This window comes from Cervus canadensis, chromosome 8 (assembly GCF_019320065.1).
Source record: "Cervus canadensis isolate Bull #8, Minnesota chromosome 8, ASM1932006v1, whole genome shotgun sequence".
NCBI lineage: Eukaryota > Metazoa > Chordata > Mammalia > Artiodactyla > Cervidae > Cervus > Cervus canadensis.
Genome location: NC_057393.1, coordinates 31,730,612 through 31,757,796, shown reverse-complemented (window position 1 = coordinate 31,757,796; position 27,185 = coordinate 31,730,612). Strand labels below are relative to the sequence as shown.

Sequence of the window (27,185 nt, the reverse complement as noted above, 5' to 3'; positions counted from 1 at the left end):
AAAACCACTATACCATTTAGATATGACCTAAATTAAATCCCTAAGGACTGTTGAGGTAGGCTACTTTATTTGTTCGATGCCAAATAAGAGCCAGCAGTGGGAAGCTAAGGGCGGGGCTGGGCCGGAAGGGAAAGGGGGCGTGTCTGACCCAGACGCTTGCTCCTGGAGCATGCGCAATCTTCAGAGAAGGTGACGGGCATAAAATGCGGAGGACGGGATTGCGTAGGCGTTGTTTCTGATTGGATACAGTCTGCGCGCGAGGGGTCGTGCCTACTCGTCGCCAAGTAAACAGGGAAGGTAGGGGCGGGGCCAAGGAGGCACCGGGACTTGGTTGGCCGGGAGAGGGTTGAGGGTTTCGCGGATTGGTCCGGGGCAGGAACTCAGCTGTGTGGAGCGCACCGGGTCCCGGAGCCCGCGGCCTGAGGGATGGACGAGACGAGCCCACTCGTGTCCCCCGAGCGGGCGCAACCTCCGGACTATACGTTCCCGTCCGGCTCGAGCGCTCACTTTCCGCAGGTGCCGGGGGGCGCGGTCCGCGTTGCGGCGGCAGCCGGCCCGGTCCCCTCTCCGCCGGGCTCGCCAGGCCACGACCGGGAGCGGCAGCCTCTGCTGGATCGGGCCCGGGGCGCGGCGGCCCAGGGTCAAACCCAAACCGTGGCGGCGCAGGCCCAAGCCCTGGCGGCCCAGGCCGCGGCGGCGGCGCACGCCGCGCAGGCCCACCGCGAGCGGAACGAGTTTCCGGAGGACCCGGAGTTCGAGGCGGTGGTGCGGCAGGCCGAGTTGGCCATCGAGCGTGGCATCTTCCCCGAGCGCATCTATCAGGGTTCCAGCGGAAGCTACTTCGTCAAGGACCCTCAGGGGGTGAGAGCGGGCTGGGGACTGCGGCCGCCGTCTTCGGGGAGGGTGGACCTGTCCGGGGGAGTTTGAGGCTTCGCACAGTCAGAGCGAGAAGGGGTTTTGAAAGGCTGCGAAAGGAAAAAACTACAGTGCGGAGCTTCGTGGGCAGGATTTTGGAATGCCCCTGAGAACTGGAGATGGAGAAGCTTTGCGGAATGAAGAAATAAATCAGAACTTATTTGGTAGGGGAGGAGTAAGCGGAAAATGAAAAGAGGAAATTGACCAGATATAGGCGAGGGGCCCTGCGGTGTGGTGGGGCAGTTGGCCTCTGGATAGAGACGTGCAGGGAGATGCTGCTTTCTAGTAGGTTCCTTAGCTTTAAACTACAGACATTAGTTCAGCTACTTACTTACTGATTTGAGCTTTGAGCCCGTCCTTTCTTTTTGGACCAAATCAGTATTGTCACTGTTCATCCAGGAGGACCGGTGACCCATCAGGGGCTCTGATGGTTCCCTTCCAGCTTTCTCTGTTGTGGGGTTGTATTCCGACACCAACCCAGGTCTCCTATTGGCAGATGTTGCTGATTGACTGGACTCATCAGTTTCATCTGTCCTGGTTATTGCTTACTTCTGAGAAATTGTTCAAATCCTTTTTTATTGTTCCTCAGTTTAGAGTGTAAACTTTGAGAAACATGGGACTGTCAGTTACCTTTTACTTTCATTTCTCATCCAGGACTAGTGTTTATCTCACCTTCATTTTGTCCCTTGTATGTGTTTAAAGGGAGATGAGGATGAGTTGGGACATAGAGTGAGGAGGGCAGCTGAAAAGTGACATTTATTCTTTTGATTAGGGTTTCCGTGGTGGCTCAGTGGTAGAGAATCTGCCTGCCAATGCAGGGGACGCCGGTTCCATCCCTGATTTCCGGGAATGTCCCCTGGAGGAGGAAAGGCAAGCCACTTCAGTATTCTTGCCTGAAGAGTCCCGTGTCAGAGGATCCTGATGGGCTATAGTCCATAGAGTTGCAAAAGAGTTAGACACAACTTAGCGACTAAACAGCCCACCAACAAATCAAACTAGAGGTGTCTTTGAAATATTCAGTTCAGTTCAGTCGCTCAGTCGTGTCCGACTCTTTGCGACCCCATGAATCGCAGCACACCAGGCCTCCCTGTCCATCACCAGCTCCCGAAGTTTACTCATACTCATGCCCATCGAGTCGGTGATGCCATCCAGCCATCTCATCCTCTGTTGTCCCCTTCTCCTCCTGCCCCCAGTCCCTCCCAGCATCAGGGTCTTTTCCAATGAATCAACTCTTCGCATGAGGTGGCCAAAGTACTGGAGTTTCAGCTTTAGCGTCAGTCCTTCCAATGAACACCCAGGACTGATCTCCCTCAGGATGGACTGGTTGGATCTCCTTGCAGTCCAAGGGACTCTCAAGAGTCTTCTCCAACACCACAGTTCAAAAGCATCAATTCTTCGGCGCTCAGCTTTCTTTATAGTCCAACTCTCACATCCATACATGACCACTGGAAAAACCCTTTCAAGTCTTCTATGTGAATGTTCTCAGGTGGTCCAGAATGACTTACTGGAAAAATATACTATTATTAAAATGATGGGGATCAGAGTTCCCTCACATTTTCCCTACATCTCTCTTATGTGAACTCTTGAGATTGGTGGTGTGCTTTTTTGACAGGAGTGCTGAATGGCCAGGATGCGCTGTGACTTGTAGCTCTTGGTTAGGTTCATGTTGGATTCAGTTATTCTCCCAGATGTCCTAGAATTATCACCAAGAATCAGAGAGAATTTCCACCATTAACTCAGTTGACATAAACTGAGATGGGAAAAAGCTTTGAGAGTAGTTAGGTTTTTCCAGATCTCTCAGATAAGGGAGTAGTGTGTTAAATCGAAAGCTCAAACAGGAACCATCAGTTCTAGAAGAAAAGAAAGATAGGGTGTCCTTGGGTTTAAATGTTAGGGAGATGTTCATCATTTTTTATTTAGGAACCAGACTGAAATCTAAGATATGAATGGTTTTTATTTTGTTGCTAGCTTGTTGGCTGAAGGGGCTAAGATTATCTTTGTTAGGTACAACAGCAGGAGGAAGATTTTTGTTTTTCTTTCATGACACTGTTACAGCTGCTCTGTAACACTGGAATTGTGTTGGGTCAGCAGAGAAGTGATCTGATGCTCTGACAGGTGGGAGTAACGTGATCTCTCTGTTCTACCTGGCAGGTAAAGTACTGCCACCTTAGTACATAGGCCATGGAGAATAGCAGACTATGGATATGTTTCCCGGTGATTTGCAGGATCTTAGTCTCCCAAATTTTCTGGCCACTGTCCTTTCTTAGAGGGGAAGTCAAAATACATATGACCAAGCAAAACTTATTAGTGTAACCAGTCTGTTCCCACTGAGGAAAATGTGGTTCAGAGCAGAGGATCACTTCCTAAATGCTGTGGTGGGTTATACTAGACCACAAACTAACTGTAGTTAGTTTTGTCATCTTTAGCCTGCTCAAAATGTGTTTATTTTATTTAAAAATACTTAGATAGTATTTACTGTATGTCAGGTACTCTTAATGTGCTTTACAGGGCTTCCCCAATGGCTCAGTGGTAAAGAATCTGCCTGCAATGCAGGAGACTTTTGATCCCTGGGTCGGGAAGATCCCCTGGAGAAGGAAATGGCAACCCACTCCAGTATTCTTGCCTGCAGTGTCCCATGGATAGAGAAGCTTGGCAGGCTACAGTCCATGTGGTTGCAAAGAGTCAGACACTACTGAGTGACTGAGCACACATACCCAGATAAAAATAATACATTAAAAAAAATAAAGTGCTGTACAAATAAAAATTCATGTAATACTCACAACACCTTCTGAGGTAGGTACTATCATTGTCCCCACAGATGATGACACTGAGACACACAGTACAGCTAATTTACCCAGAGTCTCAAAGCTATTAAATGGAAGGCGGGTTTCAGACCCAGGCAGACTGGCGTCAGAGTTCATGCTTCTAACTACCATGTCCTGCTACCTCAGAGTTAGTCATCTGAATCTCTGGTTTCTCTTTTCAGCTACCATATTGGTTAGGACTAAATTTGGCTGTGTGTGACAGAAATATTTAAATAAGAATAACTTGGATAAAAGTACATTTGACTCTCATGAAAGAAGTCTACAGACTACTTAGAGCTGGCATGGCATTTTCGTTTATTGGGGAGACAGTATCAACAGTATGCATCCATACGTCCAGCTGGTCCAGCCATCCCTAGTGTGTGGCTTCCACTTCGAGAGCCAAGATGGATGCTCAGACTACAGACGTCTTGTCTGCTTTTCAGCCAACCAGTTGGAAGGAGAGGAGGAGAAAGGGAATACCCTCTTCCTGTAAGACATTTCCTAGAAGTTGCACTGGACTGTTCTCCTTACATGCCGTTGTCCAGAACTGAGCTTCATTAGTGACTGGGAACTATAGTCTTTATTTTGTCCAGCTAAAAATCAGGGGCCTGTGCCCGAGGAATAAGAGGGAACAGAAATTGGCAGAACCAGCAGTTTCTGCCACAGGTACTTTTGCAGCTGGACAATCTGAAACGTTCTTGAAGATAACAGCCCTGATTTCATTTCCCTGTTGAGAATGGTTTCTTCCTCAGAATGAGCAAGTACGGACCTGAAATAGTAAGATGGAAAATGCTGGATCAGGAGTCGTGGTAGAATGCTCAGGTTACCCTCCTCACCTACATCCTTGTGTTTCAGGTGTCAGGCTGCTCACAAAAGTATTTTTTGAGCATTTTCTGTTTTGAGTGGCTAGTAATACTAAGCATTCATATTGCCAGATCATAGAACAGCATATGACTGACTAGTTTATTTGGACAAATAAATGAGATACCACATATGAAAGCCCCTGGCCTAGTTCCTGGTGCTTAGCAGGAGTTCAGAGTGTTTTGCTTCTTTTTTAAGTTACATGCCGACTGACCCCTGGATTAGGCTTTCTTGGATACATGGCATTGAATAAAGCAAAAGTAGTGTAATTCTAAGAGGATCCATTCCTATTTAGGATAGTAATTCATTAGACAATTCTAAGTGGTAGTTGCAAAACAGTTTTATAGATACTTCTCACATGTTCTAGGAGCTTGGCCTTATATTAGCACTTTTTAGCCTTTTAAAAATACTTTCTTCACCAAGAGTTTGTCTTGAAAATAGTACAGTATTATTTTCCATTTTTCAAATATAAATTTATATTGTAATATCACATGTGTTTCTTCCAACCACCTGTGTCTTCCAGGAAGTTTTGATGTCCTTACATTTGGTTGAGAAGGACACTAATAGCCAAATAAAGAATAAGGATCTCAGAGTAACTTTAAAAAAAAAAAATTTTTTTTTTTTTTATTTATTTGGCTGTGCTAGGTCTTTGCTGCTGTACAGGCTTTTCTCTAGTTGTGGTGAGTGGGGGCTGCTCTTCATTGCAGTGCCCAGGCTTCTCATTGTGATGGCTTCTCGTTGCAGAGCACAGGTTCTAGGGCTAGGGCTTCAGTAGTTGTAGCATGTGGGTTCTAGAGCACAGGCTTAGTAGTTGTAGTGCATGGGCTTAGTTGCTCTGAAGCATGTGGACTCTTCCCAGACCAAGGATCGAATCCATTGTTTCCTGCATTGGCAGGCAGATTCTTTACCACTGAGCTACTAGGGAAGCCCCCAGAGTAACTTTTTTATTATTAAAATGTTAAGATGCAGTCATATTTATATACCATAGATGTAGTTTGGAGATTTTTAAGCATCATCAGTACACCTGTTATCTGTTATAGGGAGCTGTCCCAAGCCCCAAGTTATAATCAGTGAGGCAGGTTGGATTGATAGCAGTAAACAGGAAAATAAATACAGGCTGAATCTCTTTTATTACATTATATTTGGATCCCATCTTTTTTCAGAGTCTCACATATTTGGAGTAGTCCATCCTCTCTTTTGTAAGAGTTAACATGTAAATCAGGCTTCTCTACCTAAATAGTTAAGTCAAAAAGTGTTGTTTCCATCCAGCCTCTACAGAATACAGACTTACCTTTTTCACTCTCATTTCCTTATAAGTGTATAGCAGAGATTTCAAGAGGTTGCATGATGTGTGATATTGAAACAGATTGAATATTAAAGAAGATGTGAGAATACAGTTTTCTTCTATTGAGCTAAGCATTAGAGATTTGCAAAAATGTAAAACAATACCAGTCTTCTCACTAAAAATTGTTTTTTAAAATATAGTTCTTTTTCAAAAAAATATGCCACATATGTTAACATGTAATTGGCTTGTTTTTATGATTAGGTGAATTAAATATTTTTGACATTTTAGTTTTAAGTTCTAATAACAGCAAATATAGATTTTACCCATGTAAACAAAAGCTTTGGGGGTCTTTAATAGTTTTTAAAAGTTTAAAGGAATCCTGAAACCAGAAAGTTTGAGAACCATCCACTTTGTATTTACCAAACTTAAAAAAAACCCACAAAACTTTTATGTTATTTCTGCATATTTCACTATATAATATGAGTGATGTGCTTGAGTTGTCTTAGATTTTAGTATAGCCTAGTACACTGCTCCTTGGAGCTGCTGGATAGATTCAGAAAACCCTTTGGGTTTCAGGTTTCAGTCATTGTGGGTCTGGCCCAGCCAAGCCCCATTGCTTTCTTGTGCATTACTGTTTTTATCCTGGACTTCATGCATTACTGCTACTCGAGCTACCTGCATGTTAACCCCTTCGTTAAAAGGGATTTTAGTAAGTGGGTGTTAAGGGAGGGTGTTTTTTAAAATACTGACATCAAACTGAAGCTTTCTGCTGCTTGTAAAAAGAAATTGAAAGTTTATTGAAGAAGAGAGAATATGGTGAAATGAATTAGTATTTTTTTCTTTCTCAACCAAATAATGGTGGGTGGTTTTAGAGTTTTTTTTCTTTTTCTTTTAGAGTTTGTTTTTTATGAATTGGGAGAATATTCTTGAGTCTTCAGTAACAAACAGTTGATTATGTGAAGTTAACATTAGCTTTGGAAATTAGGCCAGACACTGCTTTATGTGTCTCTCTAGGAAACCCACAGAGTGCCGATACACTGTATTGCGCCAACTAGGTGAACTGAAGCAACGCTTAGTCCTGAAAGGGACTTGTCCCCCTTCTGTCTGAATGTCTTTCTGTTCCTCCATCCTTCCCGCCCCCTACTATTCCCTTATTTGTGCATTCCAGACATTATTATTTAATGAAACCCTTGTTACACTGAGAGAATCATGATGACTAATGCTTTTAGAGTCGATGAAATGCTTTCTGATTCTCCTTTTGGTGGAAGGAAATTGAGAAGTTAGAGAGGTTGGTCTATAAATGATGCTTGGCTGCAATCTTGGCCTTCAAGTTCTGCTCTTTTTTTGGCTGAGGGATCATGCGGCTTGAGGGATCTTAGGAACAGCAATCAAACCTGTGCTTCCCGCAGTGGAAGTTTGGAGTCCTAACCACTGGACCATCAGGGAATTCCCAAGTTCTGCTTTCTTTAAGTGGAAGTGTTTAAGCCTCAGTCCTGGTATTTTTCAGCCCCGCTTATAGTCTTGGTTTCCCTTTCACTGGGGACCAGCTTGCTGAACTCCGCATTGTACTTCAATGAACCGACTGGTGGGTTTTGGGATGGGCCTCAAGTTGTCCTGTGGTTTCACTGCCCAGGTTCCAGAGAGTTCCGGTGGAGTCAAAAGTCATTCTCTGCTAGCTGAGCCAGTTACTACTGCTGCTATGTGATTCAGAGCCCAGGGTTCCAGGGGTGTGGAGATAGAGAGGAAGATTGCCAAAAGAGGCCTCTTCCTAGCCACTTTGGATAATGATATAATTCTGAATGAACATATGCATTTGACTTTTTCCAGTGAATAAGTTTATCTTTAAGAATCAATTGATTTCTTTTGTGCTTCTTTTCTCTTGCCTTCTTGCAAGGCTTCTTGAAGGGACTGCCCTCAAGATTGACCAGTTATTGTTTCAGACATATGCCTAGCCAGTTCCTAATATGAGTACTTACATAATGCAGGCAGATGGATGTATGTTTTTTTGCTGTGACTGGCCATTCAGGAAATGACACCCACAGGAGAATGTCTTATGACCCAGACTAGCTTGAGTTGGCTGTGGGCTGAGGGGAGAGGGAGAGTCATATGATATTAAGATGAATTACTTGAATAGCATATTTACTTTACTTTTCTTTCTTTGAAAGTATCAGTTTGGGGACTGGAGGGAATGAGATAAATATAAAACAACCTAAGGGGGCTGACTGGCTTGGGAAGGAAAGCCTTCAGGAAGGAAGGCCTTAGTTTCTAGATTGCAGCAGCATCCCATATGTCTGAGGATCTTTGAGGATTAAGTTATTGTCTGCTAGAGAAGGTGGATCTTAATCTTTGTGGCCTCTCATGTCCTGGTCCCTTGCCTATCAGAATTACTTAAAAGAACCCATTCTAACCAGGTAGCAGACCCTTTTTCCTGCTGTGATCTTTCTCTTCCATTGCTTACTTAATTTGTCATTCCTAAACTTGTTATTTTAAGATGGGTGGGGGTAAAAAGGCTGATAGAGGAAGTCAGCCATTGATAAAAGAATTTTCTTAACCTCATTCCATAATACCTTACTGATTTCCTTTCAGTTGCTACTTTCCTTAATTGATGCAGAGGAACAGTGACTATTAATGTACCTTAGAAGTTGGGGTTTGATGGTGTTAAAATCTGTTGTACTATCGATACCAGATTGGCATCTTCTTTGGCCACAGCCCCTTCTGGCAGCGTTATTCTCAGCTGCGCATATGAGCTGGTGTCTTCCCTTACAAGGGAAGTGTCTAACTGTACATAGGGATTGTCTGCCTGTGCCCTCTCATTTCCTTCTAGAGTCTCGCTGACCTGGTCTGTGAGCCAGTGGCAGGAACTTGCCTTTAACACCCTTTTCCTTTTGTCTCTAGAAGATCATCGCAGTTTTCAAACCCAAGAATGAAGAGCCGTATGGGCAGCTTAATCCTAAGTGGACCAAGTGGCTGCAGAAGCTGTGCTGCCCCTGCTGCTTTGGCCGTGACTGCCTTGTCCTCAACCAGGGCTACCTCTCAGAGGCAGGGGCCAGCCTGGTGGACCAAAAACTGGAGCTCAACATCGTACCCCGCACAAAGGTCAGTGACCTGTCTTCCGGTTGCCTTTCTGCTTGGCCAAGGTTTTCCTGGGCCTAAGCCCTGGCTACATGTTAGTGGGACTGCTAGATCCAGTGAAGGGCTATTTGTGCTCCGAGTCTAGGGTTCTCAGCCTTTTTTTTTTTTTGGTGGGGAGTGGTATGTGCAGGCTTATGGTTTGATCATCTGATGGAAGCTGTCCTGAGAAGGATACACATAAATTTTTTGCATACAATTTCAGGAGGTTCCCTTCTGATGCACATGTATGGGCTCCCTGGGCCTTTGGATTCCAGGTAACCGCAAGCTGGTTAGAAACCTAGCTACTTTTGTAGCTCACTCTGAGATTTCTGAGCCATTCCAGGATTTAGACACAGTCTACAATGGACTGGCTGATTGTCAGCTAAGCACTAATGTGAGATCTGGCAAGTAGGACTCTAGGGTTGGCTGAGGGTTAGTGTAAAGGTCTAGCCTGAACACCTACAGGGAACTGACAAGGAATTCTCCTCATCCATCTTTATGCTATGGATTTTGGTGCTTGTGTGAACATTACAAAATCGGGTTCCCAGATCTAGGCAAATCCACACTTAGAATGGATTTGTACATACCTTATATGTGTTACAGACTTAGCTGAAGTTCTAACTCAGGATCTGGACCATACCTCCCACCCCCTTTCAAAAACATGCTTAAATATAGAATTGATTGTAACAGTTTCAGAAAGTTTACTGATACTGGGTTAAGAACCACTCTGCCACAGGGTGTCTCATGAAACCTTCCAAGGATTCTGAGGGGAAGAAATCTTCTGGTCAGCGTATGAACATCTAAGGGCACATCATCACGCATATAATATACTACTCCCTGAGATTTAGTAACAAGGTGGAACTCTGGTCTGATGCCCTATGGCTGCAGGGCCGTCTTTGTATCTCTGTCTGGGTCTTTGAAAATTGGATAAAAATTGTCTTTGAAAATTGGATAAAAGCTATAAATTTTGTTCCCACAAAAAATATACATATTTGCAATTACTGTATATAATTTCAAGAGGATGGTTCATGGACCAGTTGAAATCTACCCTTTGACCCATAGGAACTAGATTAAAAACCCCTGTTTGAGGTTTTCTTTGCAGGTTTAGACAGCAGACTGTGGGCAAAGAGCCTAATCAGTAGACAGGAGCTTCCCTTCAAATCTGTTTTTTCCTGTTTTCCCAGGGTATGTTACAAGAAAATGTGATAGTTGTGGATGTTTAACTATGTCTGCTCCTTTGCCAAAAAACTTCAAATAAGCCAACTAGTTTGTAAGGAAGTAGAAATCAGGGAAAACTTCTTTAAATTTCCTTTGCTCATTCTCAGCACCTAGCAAAATGCTATACTTCTAGTAAGTGTTCCCTTAAATACCAGCTGAATCAGTGAATAGATATCAAACCATGAAAAAAGAACAGTGATAGAGATCCCCCAACCTCAGGCCAGTGGAGTGAATGTTTGATATATTTGATAGTAGTTCCCGGCTCATAGCTTCCATCTGACATCTACGTCACTGCCTGGCCTTGTGTAGCGCATTCCTTCCCTTTGCGCTTTCATTCTCTCTGTGTGCATAGAGTGAAACAGCACACTGAACATCTTATATGGTGATGAATGCTCCTAAGATCTCCTGCCTAACCTGAAATCCTCCCAGCAGGCCCCTCCTAGACTCTAGAAATCCTTCTCAGTACTCCTTGCTCATCACTGTAATCTCCTTCCTGTGCTGGGTAAGTCGCAGACCACCCAGACCCCATGCCTGTCTGTTTTGCCTGTGCTTCTCAGTGCAGTGCCTAAGAATCAGGGATCGAGTTCAAATTCTGGTGCTGCAGTTCTTTATTGAGTAATCCTTGGGCAAGTGAGTTAAGACACTCCCGCGTTCTCTCCCTTTCGGTTTCCTCACTATAAAAATAGGGATATAAAGAGTTCCTCCTTGGACTTCCCTGGTGGCGCAGTGGATGGGATCCACCTGTCTGTGCAGGGGATGTGGGTTTAATCCTTGGTCTGGGAAGACTTCACATACTGCAGAGCAATGAGGCCCACGTGCCACAACTTCTGAGCCTGCATTCTAGAGCCTGTAAGTCACCACTGCTGAACCTGTATGCCACAACTGCTGAAGCCCATGCACCCTAGAGCCTGTGCTTTGCAACAAGGGAAGCCACTGTGATAAGAAGCCCAAGCACTGCGAGGAAGAGTCGTCCTTACTCACTACAACTAGAGAAAGCCCAAGCGCAGCAGCGAAGACTCAGTGCAACCAAAATAATAAGTTTAAAAAAAAAAAAAAGAGTTCCTACTTGATAGGGTGGCCATTGATATTACATAAGATAATCCATGTGGAATATGTAGCCCAGCACCTGGCACAGTGTAAACACTCCATACATTTTTGCCTGTGCTATTTTTATGACTGTTCTAATCATTAATGCCACGCCCCATAATCCTGTTCGTCCCCATCTCTAGTCTTCCTCTTTCGCTGTTCGAGAACCTTAATGAGGCCTGAGGATCTTTTGCATCAAAAAGTCAGCAACAGAAAATCTTGTCTTCCATGAGACTGAGATGAGGCAGAACTTTGCAAGCTTAACATACATTTGCAAGCTTAACATAACGGCTGCTGGAGAATAGTAAGAGGAGATCTCTCTCTTTCCTGCCTCCCCACCCTTGTGACAGCATTCTATCCAGTTGATCACAGTATCTGTCACTATGGAAACGGGGCTTAAGTTGTGCTAGAGCTTCAAATAATAAGGCTGTAATTCTCACTTAATCACAATCTCTGCTCTCTGTTCCTACAAGGTTTCAGGTTATGAGAGTTTCATTAGTCATAGGGAAAGAGTGGTTCGTTACAAAAATTGATCAAAAATAAATCTGATGAGGGAAAGTGTGGTATATGTCTTGAGAGCAGGGTTTTCGTCATAGAAACTGGCAAGGTAGTCTTAAGAAAGCCTTTTTTCCCATTTGTTCTTGTGCCATGTTTCCAAATTTGTAAGGTAGAAAGTGCTAACTTGTAATACATCTTGGCACATCTGTTTTAGGTACCCTGTTCAAACTGGATGGATGGATGGGAGGAAGGGAATTACTTTATGCTATCTCTAAGGTTCAAGGGCAAAATAATTAGTTACTTGTAATGAATTTTACAAGGCTTAGGAAAAGAATTTTCTTATAAATTTTATTTTTGGTATTTATATACTAAAACTCAGTGCTATCTAAAAGAAGCTTGTAACTCATTCATTCATTCACTTAATAAATAGGCATATGCCAGGCACTGTTTTGTACTCAGGATGCTAATGTAAATAAGATGTTCTCATCCACCCCACATTTCATTAGTTTTAAAAAACAAGTTAGATATGGATTATCATGAGACAGTGTGGTTAAGTGTGATAATGGATGTCCAAATGGATTATGGATTATAGTGGTATCACTGCAGTTTGACAATCAAGTGTAATATTGGTAGCCCATTAAAAAAATTTTTTTAAAGGTAATGCATGCATCTAGTGCAAAAATTAGAAGGCATAATAGATTTTTTTTAAAAAGCCCACTCTCATGGCTCAACAGTTAAGCATTTGCCTGCAGTGCAGGAGACCTAAGAGACTTGGGTTTGATCCCTGGGTCAGGAAGGTCCCCTGGAGAAGGAAATGGCAACTCACTCCAGTAATCTTGCCTGGGAAATCCCATGGACAGAAGAGCCTGGTGGGCTACAGTCCATGGGGTCACAAAGAGTTGGACACGGCTGAGCACACCGACATACCTAAACAAAGAAGAGTAATCCAGCTTCTCTCCCACCCCTGTCTTCCAGCCACTTGGTTTCCTTCCTCAGAGGCAGATGTTATTACTAGTTTCCTGCTTAGTTTAATATCTGCTTATTCCAGATATAGTCTAAAAATTAAAACCATTTTTAATGTTTGCTTAATTTTTAAATGTAAATTGTTGCACACAGTATAAAATTCAACAGGAAATAAAAAGGTATGGAATAAAGTGCAATTTATTTTTATCTGGAGAGAAAATAGACCCTGGACCATCTTCTCCTATCCCAGGAGCTAGCTGTTGTGTCAGCATAATTCATTCTAGATGCTATAACAACCCCTGAATTGCAGTGGTTAACACGATAGGTGTTTATTTCTTGCTCACATCAAGATTCATGCCAGTTAGGCAGCTCTCCTAGATCCACGTCACTTTATATAGCCACAAGAGATCTTGGATCCTTCCATGATGTGGTTTTACCATCTCAGAGCCCTTCATTTCTTCCAGCTGCACAGATTGGGAAATGTGAACTAAGGATCATGGGAAATTTTAGGGGCCAGGCCTGAAAGTAATGTGCATACATCACTTTGTCAACATTGCATTGGCCTGAACTAGTCACATGCTCTCTCCTACCAGTTAGAAGTGCTGAGAAATGCATCCTTTCCATATGCAGAAGAGGAACAGTACTGGTGAGCATCTAGCTATTATTCTCTGCCTTATGGGTATAGTTCCTTAAACTTCATTCTAACCTTGGTATCTCTTCTGTTTCCATTGTAGGTAGTGTACCTGGCCAGTGAGACCTTCAACTATAGTGCCATTGACCGAGTGAAGTCCAGAGGCAAGCGGCTTGCGTTGGAGAAAGTGCCAAAAGTTGGACAGCGGTTTAACCGCATTGGGCTACCACCAAAGGTATAGACTGCACCTAGGTGGCTCATCAAAGGTGGTGATTATAATGGCATAACCATCCAAGTGGTGAAATAAGGTGTCTGCAGATTCACCTTTGGACACTTGAATAGCCTGCCCTGAGGCACCAGTCTTACTCATTTCTGTCAAGGGCTTAAGATTTGAGGAGTAATTCTCCAGAGAATAGAGACTATAACTTTCTTACTTTACTCCCCTGGACCATTCAATTGTGCCTTTTGAATTTGGATGAGCAATTAGGGTCACAACCCTTTTCTAATATAAACTCTGTAGGGCCTTAGTGGGTACCTGGCTTATTCCTGGGATCTTTGGACTTAGGCTGTAGGGAAATACTTCTTCTATTCTTCCTTTTTGGTTGCAGGTTGGTTCATTCCAGCTCTTTGTTGAAAGCTACAAAGATGCAGACTACTGGCTACGGCGTTTTGAAGCAGAACCCCTTCCTGAGAATACTAATAGGCAGCTGCTCCTGCAGTTTGAGCGGTTGGTGGTACTGGACTACATCATCCGCAACACTGGTGAGCAGCTCTGGGTGGTCCTGTGGCCTGGCTGCCGTGAGCACAGGGCAGACATGGAGGCTCGCTTGCAGAGCTTGGTATCAGAGTACCCTGTCAGGATGAGTTTTGAATAAGACAGAAGGGTTATACACATAGGAGAGGGTGCTGAAAATACTTTTTCTAGACTAGCTTTGTCTAGGCACATCATGTGTAGTTATTGGAGGCGGTGAGTATTTATGTTTCATCTTTGCCTCTCTCCCAATCTCATACAGAAGACACTTTGGCTCTTCTAAAGCAGCACAAAGAGTGCTCTCATCCTTGATCCCTAGTCATTCGTGGTAGCCTGGCCTAGTACGGGGCAGTTTTGTCTTTAAATACCACATCTAAGTGGGCTCATGTCTTTCCAGGTGGCACTAGTGGTCAAGAGCCTGCCTGCCAGTGCAGGAGATGTAAGAGGCACTAGTTCGATCCCTGGGTCAGGAAGATCCCCTGGAGGAAGGCATGGCAATCCACTCTAGTACTCTTGCCTGGAGAATCCCATGGACAGAGAAACCTGTCAGGCTACAGTCCATGGGGTCTCAAAGAGTCGAACATGACTGAAGTGACTTAGCATGCATGCATTCAAGTGGACTCATACAGTATTTTCATCCTGTGACTGGCTTAGTCACTTAGCATAATATCCTCAGAGTTCTTTCATACTGTAGGATGTGTCAGAATTTCTTTCCTTTTTAAGGTTGAATAATAGTCTATTGTGTGTATATGCCTCATTTCACTCATCCATTCAGCTGTAGACAGACACTTGGGTTGCTTCCACATTTTAGCTATTGTGAATAAATCTGCTGTGAACATGGGTGTACAAATATCTTTGAAACCCTGCTTTCAGTTCTTTTGAGTGTGTAGCAAGAAGTAGAATTGCTATATCATAATGGTAGTTCTGTGTTTAGATTTTTTTGAGGAACCGCTATACTGTTTTCCATAGTATGGAAAACATTTTACAGCTGCATCGTTTTACATTCCCAAGAGCAGTGCATGAGAGTTCCTGTTTTTCCACATTTTCACCATCATTTGTTATTTTCTGAGTCTATATATAAATATATATATATAGTAGCCATCCTAATACTAATAGGTATGAAGTAGTATCTCATTGTAGTTTTGATTTGCATTTTCCTAGTGACTAGTGATGTTGAACATCTTTTCATATGCTTTTTCCATACGTGCTAAGTCACTTCAGTTGTGTCCAACTCTCTGAGACTGTGTGGACCGTAGCCTGCTGATGGTCATCCCATCCTTGTCAAACTTTGTTTGCTTATATATGCAAAGGTTTATTTCTGAATTCTGTAATCTAGTCCATTGGTCTGTCTCTGTGTCAGTACTACACTGTTTGCTTACTATAGTTTTGTAGTAAGTTTTGTCATCAGTTTGTAAGTTTTGGAGGAAATGTGATTTCCTCCAGCTTTACTCTTTTTCTGGATTGTTTTGACTCTTTGGCGGTCCCTTGAGATTTCATATGAATTTCTGTTTCTGTAAAAAACATCATTGGGATTTTTATACAATTGCATTTAATCTCTAGATTAGTTCACTTCCAGTAGTATTGCTGTCTTAACAATATTAAATCTTCCAATCTGTGAACATGGGGTGTCTTTCCATTTATTTATGTCTCTTTAATTTCTTTTAGCAATGTTGTATAGTGTTCATTATACAAGTCTTTTACTTCCTTAGTAAACTAATTCCTAAATGTTTTATTCTTTTTGATGATATTATAAATGGGTTTGTTTCTTAATTTCCATTTTGAATTGTTCATTGTTATTGATTAGAAGTGCAACTGATTTCTGTGGTTGACTTGGTATCCTGATCCTGACTTTCACTGAGTTTATTTATTAGATCTAACAGTTTTTTGTAGAATCTTTAGGGTTTTCTGCATAAGAACATATCATCTATGGAGATAATTTTACCTTTTCATTTCCAGTGCAGATGCCTTTTATTTCTTTTCTTGCATTATTGCTCTGTTCTTTCAATACTATGTTGAATAGAAGTGGTAGTATTGGCCATTTTTCCTTTGCTGTAGATCTTAGAGCAAGAACTTTTAATCTTTCACTGTTGAATATGATGTTTATTCTGGGTTTTTCACATATGAGTTTTATTATTTTGAGGTACTAGTCTGGTGGTGACAAATTTTCTGTTTTGTTTGTCTGAAAATGTCTTTATTTCAGCTTCATTTTGAAGGATATTTTTACTATACATAGAATTTGAGATTGGCAATTATTTTCTTTCAGCAGTATTTTTAAAATACATTTAATTAATCTTTGTGCTCCCATGGCTTCTGTGGAGAAGGAAGTTGTCCATGTGGTAACTATATTCTTCATTTCCTAAATTTCTATTTGATTCTTTTTTATAAATTACTGTTTTCTGCTGATACTCTTATTTCTTAAACGTATTAAGGATTTTATCTTGAACACTTCAGAGCCTGTATCTTTATTTGGTGCCCCTATTATTTATTTGAATTTTCTGTTGTTTTCTTCGTTTTTGTGTCTTCTTGTCTCTTTGTATACCTTGTTATTTTTAAGTGTCAGATGCTGTATATCAAAAACTGTAGAATTATTTGGAGGTCAAGGGTATTGGTATCAATCCTGTCTGGAAGAAGATGTTTGCCTCTGGCAAGCTGCTGGGGTCATCAGAAATGTAGCATCGCATTAATTTTAGATATTGAGGAGAAATTCTGCTTACTTCCAAGGTGTAGCCCTTTAGGTTTCAGTGCAGAGCATGGATGATCTATCAGGGTTTCCTCCTCCTCCTTCCTCACCAGGCCGCAGTTTTGTCTCCCTAGCTCCCTGGGGCTGTTAGCACACTGTTCTACCTCTCAGCCTCGTAACCACCTCTTTCCAAATCAGCAGCAGGTGATGTAAGAAAAAAGAAGCCACAAAGGGTGGACTCCCCTTTCTGGAGTCTTTTTCTCCCAGATCATGGGAGAAAATTCTTAAGAGTCTTATAAAATCTCCAGGGCCTTCAAGAAATTTTAAAACATTTTGTCCATTTTTTATAGTTGTTCTTTTTTTTTTTAAATATGGAACGCTTCACGAACCTGCATGTCATCCTTGCGCAGGGGCCATGCTAATCTTCTCTGTATCGTTCCAATTTTAGTATATGTGCTGCCGAAGCGAGCACTATAGTGATTCTTAACAGTATGATTGGTTTCCACCAAGTGTCAGAATGTCTGCTTCACCACTACTGAATGTGAAAATCACCCCAGTTTTGTCTACTAACTTCATATTTCTGTTCACAGATCGAGGCAATGACAACTGGCTGATCAAATACGATTGTCCAATGGATAGTTCTAACTCTCGGGTAAGCGGTTAATCTGTATCTTTTTTGAAGGAGAGGATGAGGTGGGGTATATGCATAATATGGAAGCACATAATAGTGTGATATTTAGGTCACATAAGTTCAGAGGAATCAGGATAGCACACGTCTTTAAAATTGAGGTTAATATTTGGTAGTCATCGTTCAGTTGCTAAGTCATGTCTGGACTGTAACCAACCAGGCTTCCCTGCCCTTCACTATCTCCTGGAGTTTGCTCAAACTCATGTCCATTGGGTCCATGAAGCCATCCAACCATCTCACCCTCTGTCACCTCAATATGTTTTTTAAGGAATATCCTGCTGATTGATGTTAATAGAGATAGAACAAAGAAAAGTTCAATAAATGTGGAGCCTGTTACATTCTTCGTGCCTTCTTTTAAGATTCGCATTGTGTGGGGGCATAGTAAAGGTCTGAGAACGAATGCATTAGTGCAGCTGTGTGAGTTCATTTGGCCTGGTGATTTCTAAACCTTTGGCCATGGAATACTTTTCTCACAAGCCTGCAATTCCACAGAATATCAGTTTAGAAAAAGCTGCTTCCTACAACTTTCTTTACCATCTCATTGCTTTTCTATTCCACCATACTTGCGCTGTGCATTTTAAAAAATTAGCAGGAAGGCCACCTGGAGAAGGAGAGTAAGATTGACTTTTATTCTTTCTAGTATTTTTTTTCCCCTTCCAGCTTTATTGAGATATAATTGATATATAATACTGTGCAAGTTTAAGATGTACATTGTGATGATTTGATGCACATATATACTGCAAAATGCTTCCCACACTAAGGTCAGTGGTTCTCAAATTCTGTACATCAGAATCATTTGACGATCTTATTAAAAACAGTATAGATTCTACAAGCCTTTCCTCCATTAGATCTCGGGTAACACTGAGTATCTCACACTTTTAGTAAGGTATCCCAGAGGATTCTGGTACCGATATTCTGGGCCCATCTGCCCCATTCTCTCGTGGCACTAGTTAACCTGAGCATGGAGCCAAGTACACAGTCATGGGAGGGTCTGACACGCACTGTCCCAGGCAGCCTCTTCCACTCTTTCTGCACTCAGTCAGCTCTTGTCCTTTTCCTCTTAATGCCTCAGTGAAGCAGAGGAACAGATTCCGTTGTACAAGTGCAACCAGCTGTTATCATCCATGGTTCTTGTATCTTGCTGGAAAATGTCACCACCAGTGATGTGGCCACTGAGTCAAGGTCCACATGAAAGGACCTTGACTGGCTTATAACTGGTTTTTCTTCCTTTTTTAAATGAGCTTCCTAGGTAGCTCAGCTGGTAAAGAATCCACCTGCAATGCAGGAGACCCTGCTTCAATTCCTGGGTTGGAAAGTTTCCCTGGAGAAGGGATGGGCTACCCACGCCAGTATTTTTGGTTTTCCCTGGTGGCTCAGACAGTAAAGAATCTACCTGCAGTGTGGAAGACCTGGGTTCAATCCCTGGGTTGGGAAGATTCCCTGGAGGAGGGCATGGCAACCCACTCCAGTATTCTTGCCTAGAGGATCCCATGGACAGAGGAGCTTGGCGGACTACAGTCCATAGTGTCGCAAAGAGTCAGACACAACTTTTTGTCCTTTTTTTTTGGACTCTTAGGGTTCTCACTGCCTTTCCCTGGGAGGAATGGCTTATAGTTCTCTTTTGTTATTGTCATTTCCTGTGTTACCAAGGACTGTGACAACTTTTGAGGAAGTGTACCTTTTCTATGAAGAGAAGGGGACTCTGAGAACCTTAAATTAGCCAAATCAAAGTGCCATAAGTATATTAAGTCCAGGTAACAATTTGGAAGTCAGTTCAGAGATTGAGTAAGGACCGGTGCCTGAGCAGGTTGAGATGGGAGCCTTTGCTGCTAATTTAAAGCGCTGGAGGAAGGTGGGACTCCCTAAATATTTAATCTTCCCTTGCTCTTCAGGACACAGACTGGGTGGTGGTGAAGGAGCCTGTTATCAAGGTGGCCGCCATAGATAATGGGCTGGCTTTCCCTTTGAAGCATCCTGACTCCTGGAGGGCATGTAAGTCTCAGGACCACCGTGGTCTGGCTCTTTTCTTGCTCTTTCTCAGTGTTCCTATTGTGCAATGAAGAGAATAATACCTCTATCACAGGATTGTTCTAAGGACTAATGCAATAATGCAGCTCAGTGCTTGAGCACAATGGCTGGCACACGGCAACTACTCCACAGTGGAAGCTGTTAGTAGTTTTTCCCATACATTATTCCCATCAAAAGCACAGAGCTGAGTTTTCACATCTCTACGTTGCATTTTTCTTAGTCTTTCTGAAGACTGTCTTACCGTAATTTATTCTATTTGTGTTTCTAAATATAAGCTGCTGTTCCTGTTCTGTCTTCCTTGTCGACATCCTGGAAACCAACCCTTGGCCCCATTATAACTGAGAAACCTTTAAAAAGAGAGAGATACAAGTAGGGGGTCACTAGTCCCTTTACAGTACCTGTCTGTCTTTTGAGAAGGAGCGTCTCAGTGTTTCAGTGGCAAACATTGATAATTGCTTCTAGATAGGCTTGCATCTTGAAAAGTCATATAATGTCTGGGAAAGAGCACAGGCTCAGGGATTAGACAGACCTGGGTTTGAATCCTGGTTTCTCCACTTAACTGTTTAACCTTTAGGGTTAGCAACCCCTGTAACTTTAATTTTCTGTTGTATTTCAAATAAGAGGGATATCCAACTTTACCCTTGCTCTTATAGGTGGAGGACATAGATGGACAGAGACTTTTTCAACACCAGCTTTGCTTTTGACTTTTCTTCTTTTCAGATCCTTTTTACTGGGCCTGGTTGCCCCAGGCAAAAGTCCAGTTCTCTCAGGAGATTAAAGATCTGATTCTTCCAAAAATATCAGACCCTAACTTCGTCAAGGACTTGGAGGAGGATCTGTATGAACTCTTCAAGGTTAGGCCTGGGAACCTTAGCCTTAAAACCGTATAGAAGAAAGAATTCCAACGCTTTTCCTAATTGGTCCTGATATAAGCCAAGATAGAATGGAAACACCCTTTGGCTTGTGTTAGCCAGTGGAGAGCAAGGTTTCCTCCCGTGGACAGCAGGACCTAGTTTGGGTTGGTTTGAAAACAGTTGGCAGCTGGGCTGAATCACACCGGTTTGTGTCCTGTGTGTCACGTGGCTGCAGTGTGTCTACAGAACTCTCCTTCTCAAATGGAGCCCCAGAGCCTGGAGTTATTCAGAGTTAGTCATGAAACTGAGGACAAGATGGTTACTTGTTCTCTATTTTCCTGTCTGTGAAACAGGGAGTCATTGGGGTTGGGGTGAACATCACTAAGCCTCCTGAGGGTTTTCTTTGTTAGAAAGTTTCTAGTTGGGGGAGGGAAATGGGTTCTTCTGAGGCATTCATGCAGTTTGTATCTCCTTCTGCCCTTCTTTTGCAGAAAGATCCTGGTTTCGATAGGGGCCAATTCCATAAGCAGATTGCGGTCATGCGGGGGCAGGTAAGCCTGGGACATCCTCCCGGTGTCATCCCCGGGGTCTCTCTGAGAGGGTCACATGCTCGTGTTGAGTGAGTGTGTAAATGTCGTATCTCATACCCGTTTTAGTCTGTGCCATCCATGCTTGTGACTCTGTCTTAACACCTGAGAGGAAGGGTAGCCATCCCAGATCTCCCACCTCTTCCATGGTATCAAGCACTTGGTGAAGCACCTACTATGTGCTTGGTTCTGTGCCACTTGCTTGATAGTTCATTGGTGGATTTAGCTGGTGGTCTGGGTCCTCAAGTTGCTCAAGGCAGCTGTAAGCCCTGGTGGTTAAGAGCTAGGCTCTGGAGTCAGACTGCAGCTTCACCACTCCCCAGTACCATGGCCTTGGGCAGGAGCTTCTGCTTCCTTTTTATAAAGTAGGACAGTTGCCATTCTTTGCAGAGCTGGTCAGAGAACGACATAAGATTATATGTACCAAGTGTTTAGTAAAAACCATGCCTGGCACATGGTAAGCACTCAGATGCTGATCATGGTTATAATTTTTGTTGTTATAGTTACAAGCCACATTATTTCTTCTTTCTCCCCTTCATCTTCAAAGAGAACCAAGGAAACCACCAAGGCATTGTTGATCTTCCATAGCAGAGCAAAGAATAGCTTGAAAATTTCCTAAAAGCTCATGGACACTGACATTCTGCTTATCACTTTGAAGTCTTAAAGACAGCTGGAATAGCCTAGCAGTTAGGGCACAAACTGATCAGGGTATGTGATTTGAAGCCTGTCTCTGCCGTTTATTAGCTATGAGGTCTCAGTTGAGTTACTTAATCTCTCCTCCTTTTAGTTTCTCCATCTGTAACATGGAATTAATAACAGCACCTATCTCATAAGGTTATTATGAGATCAGTGATTGGAAGCAGTTGGAGTAGTGCTGGTATAGTGAAGTACTCAATAGGAGTTAGCTATTTTATTAGGGTTTTGTATACAGCTTCTCACATCTTTGAAGGACAGGAAGCTTTTCTCAGTCATAACTAGCCAGTTAATCTCTTTCTTCCGTTTAGCAAAAGGCTCCTGATGAGGGCAACTCTTGAGCTTACCGAACCCATTTTCTCTAGAAATGGGACAGACAGAGGATTTAATAGCTGTAGTTATTAGAGCTGCCTGAATACCATAATATAGTCTTCCTACATTTCCCAAATAATATAAAGGCCCGGTTAGACTGGCAGAATTGTTAGAAATCTTAAAAACCACGTGACATACTCTGGTATTGTGAAACTCAGCATAAAGGAACAAGCTTCTTCTCTAGTTTATATAGATTGTACCTCTGTCCCTATTGTACTGTCTTCTCTAATCCCTTCCCAATCTCTTGCGAACATCATAGCAACTTTCCTCTTGTTATATTTAACATCATAGCAACTTTCCTCTTCTTATATTTAGTTAAGGCCATTGTCTAGAGTGGCAAAAGGCAGAGGGGCGGGGGTTGAGAGAGAGCCATTTTAGCTTTCTTTCCATCATGTGCTCTTAATGTCCTTTGAGAGCATGTGGCCTTTTACAACCTAGAGTGCCTACCTCTGAAACTGTCAGGATGAGTCATGGATGAGTATCTAGCTCCTCCTCCTAGCACATGGGTAAAAGGAATGCACCACCTTCTATCTACCTGAGCCGCAATCATGGAGTAGACTGTACAGTGGCCTGGAGCCAAAGGGGAAGAATGGGGAACCCAGGAGAGGTGGACTCGGGTGATAGGGTTGTTACTCACCATGAAGGCTTCTAACCAGACGTTAGATAAAGAATGCAGGGTCTGAGGGAAAGCTACTTTAGATAACATCTTCAAAGACAGTATTCTTTTTTGGCATTATGTACCTGCTATACATTTTTCTTCAACTTTTAAATTAGGAACATTTCAAACCTCAGTAAAATTGAAAGAGGGGAGTCATCTAGACTCACCAGTCATTACATTTAATTAGCCACATTTGCTTTATCTCATATCTCTAAATATTATCTATCTGAGTATTATCTATACATCTGTATAATTTTATCTCTTTTATAATTTGTCTCTCTCCCTAGATAGATAGATTTTTGTATGTTTGCATTTGGCCAAATCTTTTGGAAGTAAGTTGTAGACAGTTTGACATTTTACCCCAAAGACTTAAATGTGCTTGAAAGGTGGCTTCTAACCCGAAGAAGAGCCAGCCAGAGAGGTAGTAAAATCCTGTGTCATAAGCTGGATGGTCTCCGGCATGGTGCACTTTAATTCCGTTTGAACCTCTTAGTTCTCTGCCCTGATCTTGTACTCAAGGCTCTTTGAAGCCGTGTAGGGTGCTGATAAATACCAAAACAGTGAAGTTAAAAAGGAACTCATTACTGGTAGGATCCACTTCTGCCCTCTGTTCCAGGTGAACCTCTGCCTCTTGAGGGTAGCATTTGTAGGTCAAGGATCGTTACGGCTCAAGGCCTGTGTGTCTGTGTGACTGGGGGCAGCCGCCCAGCCACCTCTCTCTTGTGTCCCTGGCCTGGCTGTGAAAATCTTCAGCATCCAGTGGTTTAAAGGCTGTGGTAGGACCACTTCAGCTTTTGTTCTTTCCTACCCAAGAAGATACACGGTGGTGACTGATTGTGACAGGGAAAAGAAGTGTGTTCCTCTGTTCACATGTCTGAAATATCTGTAAAATACGGACAAAAATTTGTGAGGAGCCAAACATACTGTGGTATCATGGAACAGAAAACGAACAGTACTGGAAAAGCTAGTGAAATCCGAATCAAATCTGGAGTGTGGTTAATATTAATGTTCCAATGTTGATTTCCTAGTGTTAGTAAAGGTACCATGGTTATAGAAGATGATCAAATTAGGAGAACTTGGGTAAATGTTACATATCTTTGTAACTTTTCTGTAGGTGTAAAATTATTCTAAAGTAAAAATTTATTAAAAAAAAAAAGACAGCATGAGAGGTGAAGATCAACTGAAATGGCTTTTATTTTTTAAACACATAGTCTTTGTAGGAAAATCAGAAAATAAGGATAAACTAAAATCACTCTATCTCTAGGTCACCTTTCTTGACCCAAAAATAATCACTGCCAACCTTTAAGACTTTTTTTCCTCTGTAGATAAGAAAATAGGATTTTAGAAAATAAAGGTGGGGGTCACACTAATACTGGTTCCTTATCTCCTTTCTTTTCTGTCCAAGACATTGTGATCAGTTTTCCATGCCAGCAGAATATGTTTTTTAATTGCTTGTTTCTAATCCCTTAAATTATTAACTGATCCCGTACTCTCGGGCATTTATATAATTTTCAGTTATAAACAATACTGCACTGCATTGATTGAAACTTAAGTGTTTTGTGCATGTCAATGATTGTTCCCTTAATCCTTAAAAATGAAGTTGCTGAGTCAGAGGGCTTGTCCACTTTTAAGCCTTTATGGTCCACTTGCCTTTCTGAAAAACTGTCCCACGATCTGAACACTCCCCAACTCTGAGTCGTTATCTTCTTCTGTATCTTTACTAACTAGACAGGCAAAAAAGAGGAGGTGTTTTCATTTATATTTTTTAAAAAGGTAGAGAGGTTTCCATTTTCTGTGTATTGTCCTCTTATATTCTTATTTTAGTAAATAGCCTATTGGTACAGTTTTCCACTAGTGTATGGTTTATTTTTGTATTGATTTATAGGAGCACTCTGCCTGCAGGTCTCCCTTCAGAGGCAGACCAGGATGCCTAGGCACTGCTCTCACTGATCTTATTTCCCCCCTGCAGATCCTAAATCTGACCCAGGCCCTGAAAGACAACAAGTGTCCCCTGCACCTCGTCCAGATGCCACCTGTGATTGTTGAGACGGCCCGTTCCCACCAGCGATCTTCTAGCGAGTCCTACACACAGAGCTTTCAGAGTCGGAAGCCGTTCTTTTCCTGGTGGTAGCCCCAGAGGCAGACAAAGGCATATTGTCTGAGACTTGGGCTGGGAGGAAGCCTGGGGAGCGGGTTGCAAGAGAAGCCGGTGGAGATCAGTGCCCTTAAGAGCCCTCCCTCTCTGCTAACCACCCCCTCGAGCTTTCCCAGGCCCGGGGAGAAGCATGCGCAGAGGGACAGTGTGTGCTGTGCGCCCTCCTCAGTGCTGGGGAGGGCTAGCGCTCCACGCAAGCCGTCCGGATGCCGGGAAAGGAGCATCTCCTGGAGGCAGGCTGGGAAAGTCCCTTCCCTCCTGGACACCCTGCTCTGTTGCTATTCCTTGTTATATTCTGCATCAGAAAAAATACAAATACAAATTTCAGTACTAGTAGCAAAACCCAGGTAGAATCCCAGACCCTCTCATAGCAAAACCTGATCCAGACCTAAATGTGCATGGACCCAAACATCCAGGTGTCTCACAGTTCCTTACTGTACAAACCAAGGCAGCTGGGTGACTTGCAGTGCCGGGACAGACAGAAGCCACACTTCCCTTTTGTGTCTTGCCAAGTCTTCTTTCCGTCTTCCTCCCACCAGTGCGATAGGTTGACTCCAGACACGGTTTTCACAGTGGGGGGACATCTGCTCTGGGACTCCCAGCAGTTTTACAGTGATTGTCTAGATCACCTCTGCTCCCTTCCCCTCTGGGGACCCAGCCCCTCTAGGCCAGGACTGTAGGTTGTTTATCACTCAGGCAAAGGCAGGAGGGAGGAAGTTACCTCCCCAGCATGGGAACATGATCCATACCACTAAGTATATGCTGGGAGCTGTGATGGTCTGTGGGTGGGCTTACCCCCTCCTTGCTCCCTAGGTCCTTGGCCCTAGCAGAGATGACAGACTTTCCCAGTCTTCTGATTTGTTCCTGTTGTTTTTGATGTTTTTTCTCAACTCTTTTCACTTGATAGGTTCAGTTCTGGGTTCTGGAGTGTCTCTTGGTGAGGGTTCTAGGGTGGGTCTAGCTCATGAGAGGACAGGATATTAAGTCCTTGGGTTTCTTTTTGTGATACCACTGCTGCTGGATGGAGGCAATGAGACTTGTATTCTGCCTCCTAATTAGCAGCTTCCTTTTCCTCCCTGATTCTTGTTCCAGGCCAATTTTTCTATGGCTTCTCGAGAAAGGTGGGGCCCCAAGGAGAGAGGCATTCCCACTGTCCCCGGTGCCTGCCCGGCCCAGTGTGCGTCTTCTTGCTTCCACGTCTCTTTCCCCTCAGCTCTCCCCCTTACCAGCTGTCCGAGCCCTTTCTGCACCAAAGCAAAGAATGGCCTCAGTGGGGAGCACAGAGGGTGCCACCCACGGCTATGGGGCAGCCCTGGAATGTTTCTGGCACCCTGCGATTGGTCAGTCAGCCTTGGAAGGAAACTATCTTGAAGGTTTGAAAACCAACCAAAGAAAAGGAGTGGGGACTGTTGCCGTGTTCCCTCTGCTTCCCTAGCTCCCGCTATTGCAGAGAGCAGAGCGGAGGTGTGCAGCCCTCTCGTCAGCTGGGCCAGGCTGGTCCCCTTCCAGTACAGCCCCCAGGAGCCAGCTTATCCTGGGCTTCCACCCCGCCAACAGAAGAGTCTCTGGAGCTGGGTGTGCACGCCCTGTGGACAGAGGCACTGCTCCCCGCCGGCCCCAGCCCTGACAATCCCATGGAACTGACCTGGACTCTGGCCTTGGGGACCATGTTTGTGAGAACTTGGGAGCAGCAGGGCTCCCAGAGGCCGGAGGGGACCAGGGTATATTTAGCTCTCCACAGACATCTGTTTATAGATGTGTTGTTGAATTGCCCCACCTGGGGTGGAGAGGGCTTGAGCGGTCTAAAGGGCTGGTTGCTTCACCCACCGAGGAGATCTGCACATTGCCCTCAGCCAGACCAGCTCTGGGATGCAAAGGAAATTGGGTCCAATGTAAGAGGGAGCTGGTCCCAGTCCTGGCAGGTGAAAGTGCGGCGCATCCTTTCCTGGCCCACATCCGTTCTCCTTGAAGCCTGTATTCAGGTTGCCTTGAATGTGGACCTTGGGAGAGCCTGGGCCCTGAGTGCCAGGGCAGGCTTTTGGGTGGCCCTCACGGAGCTGCCCGGCCCAGCCCTCTGCCAGCCTTCGTCCCATCTCCCAGTGTCAGGGAGTGGAGGCTGGGCTGTGAGAGTGCTGCTGCCTCTGTATTGTTCTTCTAATGCACTGTAGAAATTGTATATGTAATGTATTTAAATCAATGCAAATGTATGAATAACAAGTCCAATTCCGACCTTTTTTGTCTAGCTTTCTTTGGTGGAAAGAAGACAAGGTAGGAAGCCTTTTTAAGGACAGAGAACCCTGTGTTGCCATGGAATTGCTGAGATATGGCTCTTGAATATATTTTCCTC

At 43.5% G+C, this 27,185-nt stretch overlaps 1 protein-coding gene and 1 non-coding gene across 2 annotated transcripts; one reads left to right on the top strand and one right to left on the bottom strand.

Moving 5' to 3' along the window:
• Positions 1 to 332: 332 nt before the first annotated feature.
• Positions 333 to 27,067, top strand: PI4K2A (phosphatidylinositol 4-kinase type 2 alpha). The gene is made up of 9 exons (XM_043475803.1): positions 333 to 861; positions 8,761 to 8,961; positions 13,476 to 13,607; positions 13,981 to 14,134; positions 17,394 to 17,455; positions 19,384 to 19,483; positions 20,240 to 20,373; positions 20,865 to 20,924; positions 24,653 to 27,067. The coding sequence occupies exons 1-9, from the start codon at positions 427 to 429 to the stop codon at positions 24,812 to 24,814; spliced, it is 1,440 nt and encodes a 479-aa protein (XP_043331738.1). The 5' UTR covers positions 333 to 426; the 3' UTR covers positions 24,815 to 27,067.
• LOC122446864 lies at positions 17,169 to 17,275 on the bottom strand. Its single transcript, XR_006271024.1, has one exon. It is a non-coding gene; the product is annotated as a U6 spliceosomal RNA (small nuclear RNA).
• Positions 27,068 to 27,185: the final 118 nt, after the last annotated feature.

Bases quoted from the DNA above. Each gene is read 5' to 3' on its own strand.
- PI4K2A (XM_043475803.1), top strand. From the start codon at position 427: ATGGACGAGACGAGCCCACTCGTGTCCCCCGAGCGGGCGCAACCTCCG. The intron at 8,962-13,475 runs GTCAGTGACCTG...TTTCCATTGTAG, and splicing joins ACATCGTACCCCGCACAAAG to GTAGTGTACCTGGCCAGTGA. The intron at 17,456-19,383 runs GTAAGCGGTTAA...CTTGCTCTTCAG, and splicing joins TGGATAGTTCTAACTCTCGG to GACACAGACTGGGTGGTGGT.